Source organism: Somniosus microcephalus, chromosome 2 (assembly GCF_052327205.1).
Source record: "Somniosus microcephalus isolate GS21.2 chromosome 2, FLI_Smic_1.0, whole genome shotgun sequence".
NCBI classification, from domain to species: Eukaryota; Metazoa; Chordata; class Chondrichthyes; order Squaliformes; family Somniosidae; genus Somniosus; species Somniosus microcephalus.
Window position 1 is genome coordinate 179,236,064 of NC_140988.1, and position 20,012 is coordinate 179,256,075.

General features: G+C 45.3%; 1 protein-coding gene across 2 annotated transcripts in view; it reads right to left on the minus strand.

Annotated features, from left to right (window-relative positions):
* Positions 1-840: 840 nt before the first annotated feature.
* LOC147123139 (Kv channel-interacting protein 4) overlaps positions 841-20,012 on the minus strand; it is an 85,955-nt gene continuing 66,783 nt past the window's right edge. The window contains exons 6-7 of one of the 2 annotated variants that reach the window (XM_085967658.1): positions 5,681-5,743; positions 841-1,718 (exon numbers count right to left, since the gene is read on the minus strand). In XM_085967658.1, the coding sequence (XP_085823784.1) occupies positions 1,671-1,718; positions 5,681-5,743 (111 nt within the window). In that variant the 3' untranslated portion in view covers positions 841-1,670. The remainder of the gene's footprint in view (positions 1,719-5,680; positions 5,744-20,012) is intronic. The other variant, XM_085967648.1, reaches the window with a different exon arrangement.

Sequence of the window (20,012 nt, forward strand, 5' to 3'; positions counted from 1 at the left end):
AAAATTCAGCCCAATGTGTCTCTGTACGTGCAGGTTGATACCAAAGATGGGAAACTCTAGTTTTAAGGAGAGGCTTCAGCTACTGGGACTAGTGCCATTGGACCAGAGAAGGTCAAGAGGAAATTTAATAAGACGTTTTTATAAATTATATATTATTTTGCTAGGGTAAATAGGGAAAGTCTATTTCTTCTGTTTGGGGAGTCAGTGACGAGGGGTCATCAATTTAAAATGATCACTAATTAGACTGAGGAGAGAGGTTAGGAGAAATTTATTTACGCAGAAGGTTATTAGCTCTTGGAATGCTTTGCCACTGGGAATAGTTAAGGCAGAGACTATTGCATCTTTTAAGGGAAAAGTGGATAAATATTTAAAGTCATGGAACATACAGAGCTATTGGGAGAGAGCAAAGCATGTAATTGTTCTGGATTTTTCTAGCAAAGAGCCAGTTCAGGCACAATGGGCGGAATGCCCTCCTTCTGTGCTGTAAACTTCAATGACTATGAAAGAAAAATAAGAGCAAACAGAACAAAAATGCACATGGAAAAATATGTATTGCACCAAATATTATCAACTTTCCCAATGTGGCTATCTCCAAAATGAAGTTTCAATAGCAGGCAATTTATGTTTGTTTCAGCAACTGAGCCCATTTGGAATAACCCCCAGGAGGCAACATTATCCTTCAGTTGTTCTTATTAAATTGCAATTGTTCAACACTATTATATCAGTGCTGTGAGGCAATCGGTGTGTTCAGCATTTGGATGAACCTTGCTTGTACTTTGATGTTGCACGATCTTCAAAGGCTTTCATGGACTGAAACAAACCAACACCAGAAAGTCCCCCTTGATAAACTTTCTCTCTTTATTGTTGTGGGCTGTTTTGTTTTTACAAACTGTACACATATTAATACACAAAGACACTATTGTAATCTCAGATGTAATGGGACTGCACTGCTCCTCAATTCTTACATTGTAAATAAATCAGAGTAGATTAGCTTGTACGTGTCTTTAGGAATTCATTTGCATACCTGAAATAGTCATGTGACTTCTACCTTTGCCCAATAAAGGGTGCTGTGTTTACTCTAGTTAAGAAACTGATGTACAAATGGATAGTATGTTACATTTCATTTGTCTTTTTTCCTCCACATTGCCCTATATATTAAAATTATACTTGCATGGACTATTGGATCATGTTTGGTTAGGGTGCTGCTTATTTCAATTTGCCAAACAGTCTGCAGCAAATCAGAAGTGTTGTGCTACATAGCCACACACACACACATCTCACACACATACATACAAAATCTGCTCATCCACATGACCAAAAATAATGTGTCAGTAGTGACATACCCATAGTCTTTATTATCTTTAGGAAGGGTTCTTGTTTCAGATGCTTAGTTTAGGAAAGCATGCATTTTACATGTGCAACTAACTCAAAGATTTTAAAATAATAGACTCCATTCTTAACGTCATGACATTGATATGTTCATAACTCTAAAAAAATATTTACTAATTGAAAGCTTTACATCTGAACAAAGCTCACTTGCATAATACATTATCTCAGCACGTTGCTGAGTTCGGTTATAGTTGTAGTGGTTTTTCCACTGATCACAGTCACTCATCCTTTCATTTAGAATCTCTGAAGCTGTCCTTTAAAGTGCCTGATTGTTGCTGTTGTTAAATGATATTTTCGAAGAGTTGCATGGATTTCATGATGTTCTCATCCTGTGCAGAAAAAAGCAGAAGATGATAAATCTTTGACCTACAACTGCAGCTGTTGGGCACTGTGCAGTAAATCTGACAGCAGCCAGGGGAATGAAACCCTGCCAGGTGAGCCTTTAAAAGATAGCTTTGAATGAAAAAGACTCTTCAGCCCATTTGATCTTATCCTTCCAGAATACTAACCCTGCTGTCTTCCCATTGCAATATCTAGTTGTTTCTTAAATTATTCCAGTGTCCTGCCATCAGCCACTTTTCCTGGCACCACACTCAACCTGTCAATCATTGTGTCAAGAATTACTTTCCGTCTCTGTCTGAAGCTGCCCTTCACATCCCTGAACCTCTTATCCTGCTCCCTTGACATTGTTTTGGGTTTACTCATTAATTATTGTTGTTTTACTACAATATTGTAGCTGTTTGGAAGACAGGCAACTAATTTAAGAGAATGATGGCATTGTGATATCAACTGTTCTTCACATACACTCTGCTTTCGTCATTGACTGATGTGCCAAAAGCTTTTAAATCATAAAATGATATTAAGGGATTGAATTTCCGTGGGGTATGTAACTTTGGCAGAAGGCCCGGAGAAATGGTATAAACAAATTTACGCCCTTTCTTTGGCTCTTCAGCCGAAGTTATGGCAAACGATCGGGAGAACCCCACAAAAATTCAACCCCTAAATATATTATTCAGTAATGACCTAAATTAAACTTATAAAATGTGGAAGATGCAGGAGATATGAAATTAAAAATGACCAAATGGGTTTTCCCCATCTTTGATGGCCACTGAAACACTTCAAACTACTGAGCAATCTATATCATGAGAACTTCCATTTACTGGACATGAAATATGCACTCTCCCCTTATAGGGCTACACCCCACTTTTCTTAGGTGCAGATTAGTAAGAGCCAAGGCTTAGGGACTCCATGTGTGGGTTAGGGTACTGGTGAAAATTAATTGAGTTAAACCACACAGTTTACCAGTATTGAGCATTGGTAAACACCCAGCTACTTGTTCAGCTACACCCAACCTCCCTATTAGGCCATTGGTTTACAAGATCATTGTTGGACATCCTGGAGAGTTGTATGTTGGACATCTTGGGGAGTTAAGGTTTAATAGTTGAACTTCTTTGTATCGTGGAGCAACAGACTTTCCAAGATAAACAGGATGCCTTTGAGGTGTCAAGAGAAGGAAGCATAGCGTGTCTTCTGGTTTTAATATCTGCGTATTATATGCAAGAAATGCAGGTGCAAGGAAATAAGCGACAGTAATGACGTCAGCCATGAGTGATTAAAGTGTAACTCTAGTGGCTAAGGTAATAAATGTAGGTAGAGGGATCGATTAATTATAGTATAGAAAGATAATGGTTAATAAAGCCTGTTCTTCAATGAGGTTAAGAACAGTTACGTCAGAAGTCTTGTTTACGGAAAGTTGCTTTGGAGCAAATAACTGCAACTGTTTACATGAATGGACTGTCTTCAAAGGATTTGGGAATTGATACATCATGAAGTCTTATCTGTGACGGAAAGAACTTGCATGTATATAGCATCTTTCATGACATCACGATGCCCAAAATGAAATGCATTTGAGTGCAGTCACTGTAGTCATGTAGGAAACATAGTAGCCAGTTTCACAACACCAAGGTCCCATAAACAGCAATGAGCTAATGACCAGATCATCTGTTTTAATTATGTTGGTTTAGGGATAAATATCTACCAGAACACCAGGGAGAACTCCTCAGCTCTTTTTCAAATGGTGCCATGGGATCTTTTATGTCCCTTAGAGAGCACACGGGATCTCAGTTTAATGTCTCTCAGATTACCGAGTTTTTCAGATTACTGAGTTTGCCACAGAAGTTTGACTCAATTCCAATCTTCCATCACTAGGCATAAGAACTTGAACCCAACTTGACTCCGAAAGGAGAATAATCCCTAGTCATGAGATGATTGGCAAACACAGGTTTGAGCCCTCACTAGGTAGAAAGCAAGTATCAGGAACTTCTCATGAGTGGCATGGTGAGCAGTGCACCTTATCATAAATGTGTGAATATGTTGCGACCATCTTCCTGACCACAGCAAGGACACACATCATATCCCATTAAACAGTCATTCCACCAGGATATCTTTGGATTTGGAGCTATATCAACTGTAGGCACCTTGCATTTTTAATGGTGACTCAGTTAAAAAAAAAAAGTAACAGTTTCGATGGTTAGGAGAAGTGATTTGGCACCAAGATCACACAAATCTCTACACTAACCCCATGTAACGTGATTTACCACCGGAGTCCTTTGATTTTGGATAACAGTCAAAATGACAGGTTCTGTGTCAATTTGAGAGATAATAAATCATTTGCCCTATTTATGGTTGCATACAGTTTGTAAATTTTAAAAACTGAGAAAATAGCTTTAGCTTCCAGCACTGTGAATGAGATATATAAGAATGGTTTACAGATGTAACAGATATTAGATACTGGGACAGCTTGGGAATCTGACTGGATCCTGATTTATTTTCAGCACAGTAATTACACAAACTACAGCAATCATCTTATCCAGTCTATTATATAATGCAGTTTACAACTATTTCACATTATGACATTTTAGATTTGTTACATGAGCTTTAAAATGTTTCCATGATAACTGGGTAAATTTTAACAAAAAACTAGTGATTCTGTATTAAATATTAACAATTTAAAGTTTGCAAAAAATAAAATGCCAGCTTATAAAATAGTTAACAACACAAATATGTCTTGGGAGTTATGATTTAGTGAGTGAGCTATGCTGGCTATAATTGGTTTATTTTGCACAAGCTACCTACTCCATCCCTGGATCTGTGTTTTGTCAAGGATGGGCATCATAGAATCATGGAAACTTTAGTACAGAAGGAGGCCATTTAGCCCACCATGCCCACACTAGCTCCAGATTGGACCTATCTATTGTACTCCAAAGGGGTGAAGTGGACAAGCAGAAGGATTTAGGGAGGAAATTTTAGAAAGTGGAACCCTAGCGACTGAAGGCATGTTCACCCATGTTGGGGTAGGGAGGAAGGAGGTACAAGAGGCCAGTGTCAGATAAATGGAGAGTGTGGAGGGGTGGTGGAAGAGAGGTTACAGAGATAGGAGAGGTGAGGCCATGGAGGCATTTAATGACAAGGATGAGAATTTAAGATGTATTTTTAGTATCATAACTTGAAGAACTGGTTGAGAAACCCCAGCTAAAGCGGTGCTGCTACTAGCCTCGTACCTAATAAAACTCTTTTATTTTGGGTGTATTTTGCACATAAAAGACTGCAAATAATCTAAACATGTAAACTGTGTATTTTTGAATAAAATATCATTTATACACCTATGATACTTCAGATAATATAAAATTGCCTCGGGGGCACTGTGTCTTTAAAAGTATATACTGTAGATATGCGAATACCCATGTGTAGGTTGGTATAGGGCTAACAGGGCAGCTGACTCCTCACATGCAGTGCGTGGACCACTCACTCCTTGCTGGTAATGTGTAAACAGTTCTGCAATGAGCACACAATTCCCCAATTTCATTTAAACAATGACCATCATATTTATTATTGCTTTTTATCAACTCTTTTAACATCAAACTAGGAGTAAGGTGGAAGATTTTCTTTAAAAAAAAAGGATTTTTATGGATAATAAGCTTACCTTAGAGCAAATCTTGTCACAATAACCAACTATGGATTTCTACATTGTTTGGCATCAATATGCAGCCAGTTCTTTAATTGCAACAAATTGTTAATAACTGACCAAGCTATCGTATTTTACTGATTTCAATTTACAATTGCAATGCACAACACAAATTGTAAATAGCAGTGTGTCTAAAGTATCAATAGTTAGCAACCTTGGAAATATGAGTGAGTGAGAGAGAGAGAAAATAGAGAGAACAAGGAAAAGAGACAGAAAAAGAAAGAAATGCTTAGAATTATAGACAATACTAACTGACGAACCACTCACTGTTTGGCAGGTATCAATGAATTCATCAATGGTGACAACCCCATCTTTATTTTTATCCATTTTCTGTTAAAAAGATAAAGTAAAAAAAAAAAAATTCTATTGTGACATAAAAGACATAGGGGGAGAAATTCAGTTGTTTGCGCCACCCGTTCTAATGATCAGTAACATGTCATTCAAGATAAAGTAAAAAAAAAATTCTATTGTGACATAAAAGACATAGGGGGAGAAATTCAGTTGTTTGTGCCACCCGTTGTAATGATCAGTAACATGTCATTCTAGAATGGTACACTAGGTGGAGCTGTATGTTTAGTAAGGGGCTACCCACAAGGCAGTGGTCAAGATGGATGCCTGTACACTAGTCCACATGGCTGAATAAATGACTAGCTCAAGCTAGCTGTTCATAATGAAAACGTCTACTTATTTATGAACATAACTTGGTACCAGAAGTGGTAATATCTGCTGAATATTGTGAAATGCGACATGGAGAATTTGAAGCCACCGGAGGGTTTGAAACTCACGGGGAATGTCAACTGCAATTGGCGGACTTTCAAACAACAATTCGAACTGTACATTGCCGCCATCGGGTTCGGTACGATGCTAGACGCAAGGAAAATAGCGTTACTGCTCACGGTTGCAGGCTCGCAGGCGATAGAGGTATTTAATACATTTGTATTTGATCAAGAGGAGGACAGAGAAAAAATGGACGATGTGCTAAAGAAGTTTGATACACATTGTTCTCCCAAAAAGAACGAGACCTACGGACACAGCAGCAAAATGAAACTTTTGATAGCTTTGTGGCCGATCTTAAACTGAAAGCACAGACATGTAATTTCTCTGAACTGAAATCATCCATGATTCGTGACTAGATTGTGTTTGGTATTCATGAGAAAAAAGTCAGGGAACGTTTGTTGAGAGAAACCGAAATAACATTGGAGGATGCTGTGAAAATATGCCATGCCAGTGAGCTAGCTCAACAGCACGCAAAGACTTTCAGTGAAATTAATAATAATGCGACTGTAGTGAATGACTGTGCTGCTGTCGGTGCGGTGTCCTACGAGGGGAAGAAACATGGGCAGAACAGAAATGCAAAGCAATCGGAGGATGGAATTTTTAATTGTAAACGCTGTGGTTACCAGCACCAGTCAAGACAATGCCCAGTGTTTGGGAAAATGTGCACAAAATGTAATGGAAAGAATCACTTTGCCAAACAATGCTTTTCAAAAGTAAAAACAAAGAAAGGGCAACAAGTCAATGTGATTCAGGACACTGATTTAAGTGAGACATTTTTTGTAGGAATGGTGTCATGTGACAATATAGAAAAGGATACAGAAAATGTGCAGCCCTCAGGAATGGATAATGCTGAACATAAAGTTAATGCAGTAAAAGAGGACAAATGGATGATGGCACTGCAGGTAAATGGAGCATTAGTTACATTGAAACTAGACACTGGGGCAAAAGCAAACTTAATCAGTATGAGTGACATTAAAAATATGAAAGAAAAGCCCAAAATACAGAAAAAGTCAGTACTACTGAAGAACTATAATGGACAGAAAATAGATAGCTTAGGTGTATACACACTTAAAGTGACAGTCAAAGACAAAGTGCATCATCTCATGTTTTCTGTTGTGGCTGAAGGACTTGATTCACTACTAGGTGACAAAGCTTGAGGACTTCGAACTGGTCAAGAGAGTCTATCGTATAAACTGTGCCATAAGCAGACCAGATGACTCAGTTGATTCTGTAGTGAGTAATTTCCAGGATGTGTTCAAAGGATTTGGAGTTCTACCATTCACTTACAAGATCCAGCTAAAGGAGGATGCTCAGCCAGTGGTACATGCTCCACGGAGAGTTCCAGCACCCCTGCGTGACCGGCTCAAGAAAGAACTGGACAGAATGACCACATTAGGAGTCATCAGGAAAGTCGAAGAGCCAACAGACTGGGTTAACTCCATGGTATGTGTAAAGTAAAAGAACAATGATCTAAGAGTATGCATGGATCCAAAAGACTTAAATGCAAACATAAAACATGAACACTACCAGATTCCCAAGCGAGAAGAAATCACCAGTGAAATGTCAGGTGCCAGATACTTCACAAAGCTCGATGCCTCACAAGGATTTTGGCAACTAAAACTGGATGAAGAGAGCACCAAATACTGTACCTTCAACACACCATTTGGCAGGTATTGTTTCCTCAGAATGCCTTTCGGGATAATATCTGCATCTGAAATCTTTCATAGAGCGATGGAACACATAATTGAAGGTCTGGAAGGAGTTCGGGTCTATGTTGATGACATCATCATCTGGGGCTCCACACTGAAAGAACACAATGAGAGACTGACTAAAGAGCTACAGCACATACGCCGGAATGGACTGAAGCTCAACAAAGCCAAGTGTCAGTTTGGCGTCCAGGAAGTCACTTTCCTAGGAGATAATCTATCTGGTAAAGGAATAGAGCCAGATATGGAAAAAGTAAATGCCATACTCAAAATGCCCTGACCCACTGACAAAAAAGGAGTGCTACACATCATGGGGATGATAAACTTCATTGGAAAGTTCATTCCTAACTTGTCAGCCAAGACAGCCTGTCTGCGAGACCTGCTACATAAAACAAATGAGTTCGCATGGACAGAAAGACATGAACAAGAGTGGATGAACCTCAAAACAGTGCTGACAACCACACCTGTACTCACCTTCTTTGACCCAACAAAGAGAATCAAAGTATCAACGGATGCATCAAAAGATGGCCTAGGCGCGGTCTTGCTACAAGCAGAGGGTGAAGATTGGAAGCCTGTTGCCTATGCCTCCAGGTCTATGACTGATTCTGAGTGTCGATACGTCCAGATTGAAAAGGAATGTCTAGGCTTGGTAGTTGGACTAGAAAAGTTCCATGGCTACATATATGGACTTCCCACCTTCACAGTTGAGACAGACCACTGCCCACTGGTTGCCATCATAAAAAGAAATCTGAATGAGATGTCTCCAAGGATTCAACGACTCATGATGAAGCTGCAAAGATATGACTTTGAACTGATCTACACACCAGGCAAACACATAGGGCTGGATTTTGCTACGGGGGCGGGTTGGGGTCCTGTTCCCCACATTTCGTGTTTCCCACACGAATCCTGAACGATGTGGGAAATTGATGCAATTTTGATTTTATAGCCCAATTGATTCCCCACGTGTGGGAACCCCTAGCCAGTGAGCTTTTCAGGTGGGAAGCTCGCCTCCGATGACATCATCACTGCTGCTTCATTTAAGGGCTTCCACAAGCCTTGCTCACTTCAGCAGACTGCCAATCTTCTGGCCCTGGCAGCTGCTGCTACCATCATCAATCATGGCGACACATCGGAGTAAGGCATCCCCCAGATTTGACGAGGCAGCCCTCCAGGCATTGGTGGAGGGAGCGACAGAGAGCAGGGAGGTGCTCTTCCCCTCCTCGGGGAGGAAGAAGCCACCCCAGCAAACCAAGGCTGTGTGGCTGAGGGTGGCAGAGAACAAGGAGGTGGGGGCTCCTCTCCAAGCGCTCAAACTTCCATGCCACTGACAAGTCCTCGGTCAGAGCCCCACCTGAGTCAGCACCCAAGTGAGATCGGCGTCTCAACCCCTGCACAGCCGCAGGAGCAGCAGACTGTTGCGCAGCCCTTACAGGCTCGCAACCCCAGAGGACGCCCGCCAAAGGTGTCCAGACAGGAGCAAGGAAGTGAGCAAGGGGCCTCCACATCTGCTGATGCCACTGGGGAACCACTACGTAGGAGCACGCGTAAGAGAAAGAAACTGCACAAATAGTCACAAGGGTAGTCACTTGGGTGGAATTTAATGTGTTATGGTTGAAAGCCATCAGAATAATGTTAATAAATCATCTGTTGGCTACTGCTGTAGTTGCGGCGTGTGTCATTTCGCGAATGGGACTTTCACTTTGAGGTCAGTATGGTGGTCACGTCGCTAGAAGTCAGCTGGTTCCTGGCTATTGTCAGTGCTCAGGTAAAAGGATGCGAGGCTATAGTCCCTCATGGGCGAGGCTCAGCAAATCTGCCCAATATGAGCGCGTTCCTTGCATGCCGGCCACCAATGTTCTCGCGCACCTGCTGCCGCTGGTTGATGAGCCTCTGCAAGATGTTCGTCTTCGCTCTCCTCCTCCCCCTCCTCCTCCTCATCTGAGGAGGATATGTCAGGAGCCACTTGGTCCTCGGCCATCTGCAAGCCACGATGCTGTGCCATGTTGTGAAGCACACAGCAAACCACAACGATTCTGGAGACTCTGGCTGCTGAGTATTGCAGGGCTCCACCTGATCTATCCAGGCATCTGAAGCGCATCTTCAGCAGACCAATGGTCTGCTCGATCATGGCTCTGGTGGAAAGGTGGCTGGAGTTGTAGTTCTCCTCAGCTGCGTTGGATGGGCTCCTCAGCGGCATCAATAGCCACGTCCTCAAGGGATAGCCCTTGTCTCCAAGTAGCCATCCATTAAGTCGGTGTGGCGGACTGAATAGCGGAGGCACAGTAGACTGGCGCAGTATGAAGGAGTCATGGCAACTGCCAGGGTACTTGGCACAAACATGCAAAATTTCCTTCTTGTGGTCACACACCAGCTGAACGTTGAGGGAGTGGAAGCCCTTGCGGTTGACAAAAATACCAGGATTGCGACGGGGAGCCTTAAGGGCCGCATGTGTGCAATCAACGATGCCCTGCACCCTTGGAAAGCCTGTAAGATTAGCAAATCCAACCGCTCTCGCCATGACACTTGCTCGATCCTTGGTGAAATGGATGTGATTGTGCGCGATGGCAAAGAGGGCATCGGTTACCCGCTTGATGCAGGTGTGTGCGGCCGCCTGGGAGATGCCGCTGATGTCTGCTGCTGATCCCTGGAATGAGCCTGAGGCAAAAAAGTTGAGTGCGATGGTGACTTTGACGGCCACTGATAAGGGGTGTCCAGCTGCTCCTCTGGGCTCCAGGTCTTGCTGCAGCATTGCGCAGATGTCAGCCACTATCTCTCGCGAAAGTCGGAGCCGCCTTTGGCACTGCTGCTCAGACATGTTGAGGTAGCTGACCCTGCGTCTGTAGACCCTGTTTGGGGGGTATCTCCTGCGCCGACGGCCTTCCATGCGCTGGCCCCTTCTGGCCTGTGCATCCTCAGGTGGGGCAGCAGCAGCTTGGCGCAACTGTTGTTGCTGCTGCTGTTGGGCGGCCTCATGTAATATCCAGAAGGGCAGGACAAAAATGGCTCCCATGCTTCTGGTAGATGCCTCAGTTGAGGAAGCGCTCAGTGAAGGTGGCGAGAGGGGTTTCCCAGGAGGTCACACTGGAGATGGTTGTCAGGCTGCAAACTTCCAGAGCTGTGGGTATGCCTTCTGAAAGATCCCCCAGACCTGAGAGAGCAAAGTTATGCCACCTGCAATTAAAGCCTGTTCAAATCTGCCATTTAATGGTTGAGCTGCAGCTGCTACTCCGCAAGCCAGTTGTGCTCCCGCCGGGTTTCAGATGTGTGTTTCCCACCAGGCGTGTTTCACGTGGGAAAACGAGTAAACTTGCAAGTGGTTAGGAAAATGGGATTATAGAGCCAATTGAGGGCTTGTTAAGGGCCTTAAGGGCCTATCCCGCCTCCTGGAGGCGGGACGGAGTTGGGACCAGCAGACACGAATTTAGGAAAATTGCATGGAGGCGGGTTTGGGCCCGCACGCCAGTTTTGCGATTTTTATCCCCCACACGCCTCCAATCCCGCCTCCCCGGCCCTAGCAAAATCCAGCCCATAGTGTTAGCAGATGCACTATCCCGAGCACCCACAATGAGTCATGTGAGCTCTACTGAGGAAGACGTGGATGTTCATGTGAATATGGTCACTGCTGCGCTGCCCGTGTCAGACACAAAATCAAAGCAAATAGCAGAAGAAACAGTAAAATATACAGTGTTACAAATAGTAATAGAGAACATTCATCATGGTTGGCCAAAAGGTTCCTGTCCAAAGTACTATCACATCAGGTCAGAGTTAAGTGTCGCAAGTGGACTATTACTAAAACAGAACAGAATAGTCATTCCACAGGCTCTACATAAAGACATGCGCAAAAGGATTCATGAGGGACACCTCGGAATTGAAAAATGCAAAAGGAGAGCAAGAGACACTGTTTATTGGCCTGGCATAAATAAGGACATTGAGAACATGATAGGCGAATGTGAGACATGTCAGAAACACCAAAACAAACAAGCAAAGGAACCAATGATAGTAGCTGACTTACCAACAGCACCATGGCAAAAGGTTGGTATGGACCTCTTTCATTTGAATGGTAAAGACTATCTAATAGTGATTGACTACCATTCTAACTATCCTGAGATGGCGCAACTCTCAAGCACATCAGCAAGCAGTGTCATAATGCATGTTAAATCCATCTTCGCCAGACATGGAATTCCCAGGATTGCCGTTAGCGACAATGGTCCGTGCTTCAACTGTAAGGAGTGGCAACAGTTTGCAGCACATTATGACTTTCAACACATCACATCCAGTCCTCTGTATGCTCAGTCGATTGGTAAGGCAGGGAAAGGTGTTCAAGTTCTCAAACAGCTACTGAAGAAAGCAACAGAAAGCAAGTCTGATCCTTATCTCGCCCTGTTGAGCTACCGAGCCTCCCCTTTAGACTGTGGTTCTTCACCTGCTGAACTCCTAATGGGTCGCAAGTTGCGCACCACGCTACCCTGCTGTGCAAAAGAAAAGCAGAGTAAGGAACTGAGACAGAGACTTCAACTGTTAAAGCTGAAACAGAAATCACACTATGACAAGTCATCCAAAACTCTGAAACCATTGACAAGGGATGATGATGTCAGGATTGAGGATCCAAATGCATGGAACAGGAAAGCTACAGTTCTTGAGGAAGTAGGACCAAGGTCATACACTGTTAGAACTGAGGAAGGACAGATTCTCAGGAGGAACCGCCGTTCCTTCCTGAAAACACAAGAAACTATCCAAGAGCAAATCGATGACAATGCCGCAACTGAATCTTGTCACTCACCACCAGAACAATCTAACACACATACAGGCTCTCATGAAAACACATCAGACTTACCTGTGCTGAGAAGATCCACACGTGAAGTAAAAAAGCCTGATAGACTTAATCTTTGAGTACAAAGAAAACCATAATAAAAGAATGAAAAGCTTAGAGTTCATAAAGTAAAGCTTTGAAAATGCGTTGACTGTTGTGAAGATGTTTATGTCGTTATGATTAATTGATATTGATTGATATTGATTTTGTTTAACCTCAAAGGAAGGAGGATGTAATGATCAGTAACATGTCATTCTAGAATGGTACACTAGGTGGAGCTGTATGTTTAGTAAGGGGCTACCCACAAGGCAGTAGTCAAGATGGATGCCTGTACACTAGTCCACATGGCTGAATAAATGACTAGCTCAAGCTAGCTGTTCATAATGAAAACATCTATTTATTAATGAACATAAGGCGCTAACGGGTGTTAAGAGGGCGATAAGTGGGGCGCGAGGCGGCTAGCGCCCGGGCGCGGCGAGACCTGCGCCTCTCGGGAAATTGAGCGGACATTTAGTGGCGGCGCAAAACCGCAACGCCAGCAGCTCCTGACGTCATTTCATGGTGCAACGCCCTTGGGGCGCCCCGAACCAGAAATTCAGTGGCGCCCCTGGAACGGCTCCCAGTTTCTGTGGGGCTGGGGAGGTGCTATTTAAAGGGGGCTCTTCCTGGCTTCTTTGTGGTAGCCATTTTTGGACCACTCCTTCTGTGAGAGAGATTTGCAGAGAGACAAAGGGAGAGAGCTTTCTGCATTGAGTCAGCACTCGCAGAGGTACTTCTGGCTTCGGCCCAGAACTTTGTAGTTGGTTTGCTTTTTCACTGGCATAACCTTGAGTGGCCACATAATATGGGGGCTGCAATGGGTGGAAACGTTGGGCTTCTCCATTACACTGAGAGGGCTCAGAGACACCGAGAAAGAGTGCCAATCATGGCCAGACGGAGGAGGGCCAATAGGCGTCGGCACACGAGACCTTACCGTCCCAGGGTTTTCAGCCAACAGTTCTCGTACCTCAACATGTCTGAGGAGCAGTGGTTTCGGAGGCTGCAATTCAGCAGGGAGGTGGTCACTGAGCTCTGCCACCTACTTCAGCCAGATCTGCAGCCTCAACTGAGGAGCAGGACATCTCTGTCGGTGGCAGTGAAGGTGACAGTGGCTCTCAACTTCTATGCCACCGGCTCCTTCCAATCCGCTACTGGGGACATTGCCAATATTTCCCAGTTTGCGGTGCATTGCTGCATCCGTCAAGTCACGAATGCCCTCTTTAAAAGGAGACATCAGTACATCTCCTTCCCCATGACCCTGGACAAGCAGCAAGAGCGCGCAATGGGATTTGCAAGAATAGTGGGCTTCCCCATGGTCCAGGGCGCTATTGACTGCACGCATGTGGCTTTGTGGGCGCCGCAAGAGAATGCCGAGGATTACCGCAACCGGAAGGGGTTCCATTCGTTGAATGTCCACTTGGTGTGTGACCACAGACAGCTGATACTCGCTGTCAATGCCCGCTTTCCAGGCAGCAGCCACGATGCCTTCCTCCTGCGCCAGACTTCTGTGGCAGACCTTTTCGAAGCCCCGGCTCACCCAGGAGGCTGGCTTCTCGGGGACAAGGGCTATCCTCTGCGCGCCTGGCTGCTGACCCCGCTCCGTGCGCCCAGCACCCCTGCTGAAGAACGATACAATGAGAGCCATCAAGCGACCAGGAACAACATTGAGCACACAATCGGCGTGCTCAAGCAATGGTTCCGCTGTCTGGACCATTCCGGGGGAGCCCTTCAGTACTCACCTGAGCGAGTCTCCCATTTTGTTGTAGTGTGCTGCATGCTGCATAACCTGGCAATCCTCAGGACTTAGCCACTGCCACCAGACATTGGAGCACCAGCAGAGGAGGAGGAGGAGGAGGAGCACCAAGACGGAAGGGAGGCACAAAGTGCAAGGGCCGTCCGTCAGCGGCTTATTGCAAGTTGGTTCTAGGCCCCCTATGAGGGAATGGCTTGTGCCATTAAAAGAACATGAATGGAACTGTTCCGCAACCCCTAAGCCGGTCAAGGCAACAAATAGTTCAAAGAGCAAACATGCACATTCTGAATAAAGACAGTTCTTTATTTAACAAACTGTGTGCCCTTCCCGCATGACAAAGTAATAGAGAGAAACCCCCCCAAAAAGCAGTCAGACACATAACTGGCTCTCACAACCTGGAGACAATGAACAAAAGAGTAACCAAAAAATGACCCCGATTCTCGGCCTTCGATAAAAAAAAATAACAGCATTTTGCCACACCTCCTACTTTTTGCCCTTCGAGGGTGATCTGCTTCGCTTGCGAGATTGGCCCCTTCCCACCCTGCAGCTCCTCCGCAATGGGACCCCAGTGGCTGCAGCAAAGCTGGGGGAAGGCTGCTGAGTGTCAGAAACTGAGACTGCAGATGCCCTTGAGGTACGGCCTGGACCAGCTCTGGGCCTGGAGGGCTCGGCTGCTGACTGTTCCAACTCTGCATGGGTGGCAGCAGTCTGTCCTACAGGTGGTGGCAGCTGCAGTGGAGAAGTGACAGTGTTGGCAGCAGGAATGCTGCCATCCTGACAGAGGACAGCCACTCCCTGGTCGGACGACACACTGGCACTCCCACGGGCCAGCACTGCAGCATGCGGAGCAATCTGCTGAAGCACAGACTGCTGGCCTGCTGCGGCGCGGCGAGGGCCCCGGTGATTTGTGCCCGATCCAGCGAGGGTGGCAGCAGTCAGTGCTCGTGTGGCCTCAATCTGTGTCTGCATCAGACCAGCCACTGACTGCATTGCACCACTAAGCACTTGCGTGGAAGCCGCCTGTGCTGTGCCGAAGTCCTGCAGACTCCTTGCCAGTGCTGCGCCGAAGTCCTGGACACTCCTTGCCAGTGACTCAATGGATTCAGGCATCCTTGCCACTGCAGCCATGAGCTCAGTGTGCCTGTGCTCCACCTGGGTGCTCATTTCAGCGAGGAGCCGCACCGCTTCTGCGCTCACTGTAGCAGGACTCGAGGCCAGACTCTCCCTCCGGGGAGAAGGCCGCCGAGCTTCCCGCCCCCGCGTTGCTGCAGCCCGCTGGGCCCCGGAGCTTCACCCTCCTCAGACCATTCCCCCCTGCTCTCCTCCAGGGAAGACGTGTCCCCATTATGGCCATGGGCTGCCTTGGCTAAGGGTGGCACTGATGGTCCGTGTAATGTCCGTGTGTAATTGAGACACGGACTGCAGAAGTTGGTTATAACAGGTGTTTACTGAATGGAGACAAAACTGGAACTACTATACAAAGTTACTACACAGGCTTATATACAGGGGTGGTCACTACTGGTACTGCAGTATACAGGGGCTGCAGAATATAGTTCCTTCTTCAAGGTACATACACTACAATTCCTCCCCTTTTAGCTAAACAGTACATAACATTTGATTAATAATTAAATAACATTTACAATTACAGTTGCTATATACATTAGCTGAAGTTAATCAATTATAAATTCAGTCTTTGAGGAGGCTTCCTGATTCTGTCTGGATAACGCCTCTTTGGGGTATCAGGTTCTTCTGGCAAAGTTGATTCGGGATCAACGTCGTTGTTTGGTTTGTCTGCTTCCAATATCACTGATTCTGAGGTAGATGCAATTGGTACTTCGGTTTCATCATCAGGTGTATAGGATCGTGGTGTAGATTTGACGTTTTCCAGTGACTCTAGAATCTGGTCAGCATGGCGTCTTACAATGGTCTCTCCAACGTCCACGGTATACATTAGAGGTCCTTGCCGTGTGCAGATCGTTCCTGGCTGCCATTTCTCTGTGCGGTAGTCCCGGGCCAAAACTGGTTGACCTATCTTGAAACTCCTGGTTGGCCTTTCATTCATATTCTGAAACTGCCTGTTCTCCACATCTCTTCTGATGTTTGGCTTAACCAAATCCAAGCGGCATCTTAGTCTTCGATTGAAGAACATCATGGCTGGAGTTTGGTTGGTAACCGCATGTGTCGCATTCCGGTAGGCAAACAAGAAGTTATCCACCTTGTGTTGTAGGGGTATGTCTTCATTACACATTGCCTTGATAGCCTTCTTGAATGTTTGAACGAACCTCTCAGCCAATCTATTGGTGGCTGGATGATATGGGGCGGATGTGTAATGCTTAACACCATTGTTCTTTAAGAACCTCCGGAACTCTTCAGACACAAACTGTGGTCCATTGTCGGAGCAAATCTGTTCAGGCAGCCCATTTCTGGCGAATATGGTTCGTAAGACTGTGATAGTTTTTTCTGTGGTGGTTGAGGACATTTTTATTACCTCTGGCCACTTTGTGCATCCACCGCAATTAAAAACATCGAGTCCATAAATGGACCAGCAAAATCAATGTGCACCCTTTGCCATGGAGATGAGGGCCACTCCCATGGATGTAGAGGGGCTTGTGGTGGGGCGTTTTGGACCTTCTGGCATCCTGTACAGCTCTTGGTCATCTCTTCGATTTCTCTATCGATTCCCGGCCACCACACAAACGCTCTGGCTAAGTTCTTCATTTTTACCCCTCCCAGATGACCCTCATGAAGCTCATTGAGCACTCTATCCTTCAATTTGGGTGGAATTACTACTCTGGATCCACACATCAAGGTTCCTCGGCACACTGACAGCTGTTCTCTTCTCGGTGAGAATGCTGGCAACAGTGGTTCGCCATGTGCTGGCCATCCGTTCACCGTTAAATCATAGACCCTGGAGAGTGTCGGGACATTTCGTGTTTCCTTTTCTATGTTTGCATTCGTCACAGGTAGACATTCGACTATGGTCGAGTGGAATATCTCCACAGGATCCACTGCAGGTGCTTCTTCCACCGTCGGCTACGGTAGGCGCGACAATCCATCAGCATTCCCATGCTGTTTAGTTCCTTTGTACTTGATGTCATATTGGTGTGCCCCTAGGAAAAGGGACCACCTCTGTAGCCGTTGTGCTGTCATTATCGGGACGCCCTTCTTAGGGTTGAAAATGGAGACAAGAGGTTGATGATCAGTTAGTAGAGTAAATTTCTGTCCGTGCAGGTAGTGATTGAACTTCTTCACCCCCCCACACCAGGCTGAGGGCCTCTCTGTCAATCTGGGCATAGTTACGCTCGGCTGCAGTTAACGAGCATGACGCAAAAGCTATCGGCCTCTCTGAACCATCAAGGGATTTATGTGACAGTACCGCTCCAACGCCGTAGGGAGACGCATCACACGCCAGTCTTATCGGTAGTGATGGGTTGTAGTGAGCCAATACTTCTCTTGAAGTGATCAGGCCTTTACAATTCTGAAAGGCCCGCTTACATTCATCGCTCCATTTCCATGCTACTCCAGCTTGTAGCAGGGCATTCAGTGGGTGCAGAATTGTGGACAAATTCGGCAAAAACTTATGGTAGTAATTCACCAATTCAAGGAATGACCTCAGTTGCGACACATTTTCAGGCGCTGGAGCCTTAGCTACCGCTTCAATTTTGTCAGGGGACTTATGTAACCCCTCTTCATCAATCACGTAGCCACAATACGATATTTGTTTCTTAAAAAACTCGCACTTGGGGCGATTGGCTCGTAGCCCATGTTCTCTTAGTCTAGTGAGCACCTGCTCTAGGTTGGCAAGGTGTTCACTGTCATTTTCACCTGTCACTAGGATGTCGTCCAAGTAACACTGAGTCCCCGGAATCCCTTGCAGGACTTGTTCCATCGCTCTTTGCCATATAGCCGGAGCTGATGCTACTCCGAATACCAGTCGATTATACTGGTAAAGACCTTTGTGAGTGTTTATCGTGAGATATTTCCTAGAGGATTCTTCAACCTCCATCTGCAAATATGCTTGCGCTAGGTCAATTTTTGTAAAACGTTTCCCTCCAGATAGTGAGGCGAAAATATCTTCTATCCTCGGAAGAGGATACTGTACTGTGTGAAGGACTGGGTTCACAGTCACCTTGAAGTCCCCACAGATGCGAACCTTCCTTGGCTCCTCAGACTTATTGTTTAATGTTTTCTTCATGACAGGAACGATGGGTGTCGCCCACTCGCTCCAGTCTACCTTAGATAACACGCCTGCATTCTCCAGATTCTCCAGCTCTACCTCGACGGCTGGGTGAATTGCATACAGTACCGGTCTTGCTTTGAAAAACTTGGGAATTGCATTCTCTTCTATTTTTATCGAGGCGGTTACGCCTTTAAGAGTTCCCAGTCCTTGTTGAAATACCTCTTTAGTGTTAGCTAAGATTTTTTGACAATCGTCCAGGTGTGATGTTGTCATCCTTTTTACCAGCCACAGTCAGTGCCTGAATGGAGTGCCAGTCTAAACTTATCTTTCTGATCCATTCACGTCCCAATAACGGTGGTCCACCATCTTGCAGTATGTACAGATACAATTTCTGTATTTCCTTGCCGTTGTATTCGACAGGCACCCTTATTTTCCCTCTGGGGTATACTTTCTGCCCCGTATATGGCTTCAAGACAATGGATGTGTCTTTCAAGGGTATGTGTGAGAATAGCCGCTCGTAGTCTCGTCGATTCATGATGGTCAGGGCTGATCCTGTATCCAATTCCATTTTGACTTGGGACCCTGCTATCGTGAGGGTGACCCAAATGGTTTGGTGATCCTCTTTTGCGATAACGTTGTGAAGTTTGAGACAGCTTAGTCTCTTGTTCCCGGATTCACTATCGCTCATCTGGTCTTCGGAATTACTGTCCGTCATCTTTTGTACTTTCCTGTACTTTTCCTTAGTAGTCTTTTTGTTGTCGTTAGTCTTCTTCCCGGACCTGCAAACTCATGCAATGTGTCCCATCTTTCTGCATTGCCTGCATGTTTTGTCCTTGAACCAGCAGTCCTTCTGGTCATGGGTTGTTCTGCCGCAGCGATAACATTTTTCAAATCCTCGTGTCATTTCATGGGTGCCGTATTCCCGTGGCTTTTGCTGTATTTCCGCAGCTCCCCTTGCTGCTGCTTCGTACGATACTGCCACGCTGAAAGTCTTATCTAGCGTCAGCTCTTTCTCCGAGAGTAACCTCTTCTGGGTTCCTTCACTCAGGAGTCCACAGACAAATTTGTCCCGTAGGGTATCTGCCAGTCCTGCTCCGAACTGGCAGTGCTGTGATAGCTTGCATAGTTCCGTAAGGTAATTAGCATTGCTCTCATCTTTATGCTGATTTCTCTTGTGGAATTTAAATCTTTCTGCTATCAGCAGCGGTGTAGGATTTAGGTGTTCCTGTAGGATATCAACAATTTCATTAAAACTCTTCTCCATCGGTTTGACTGGAGTGATCAGGTTCCACAATAGGCCGTACGTTCTTGCGTCCATTAAGTTTAGTGGTACC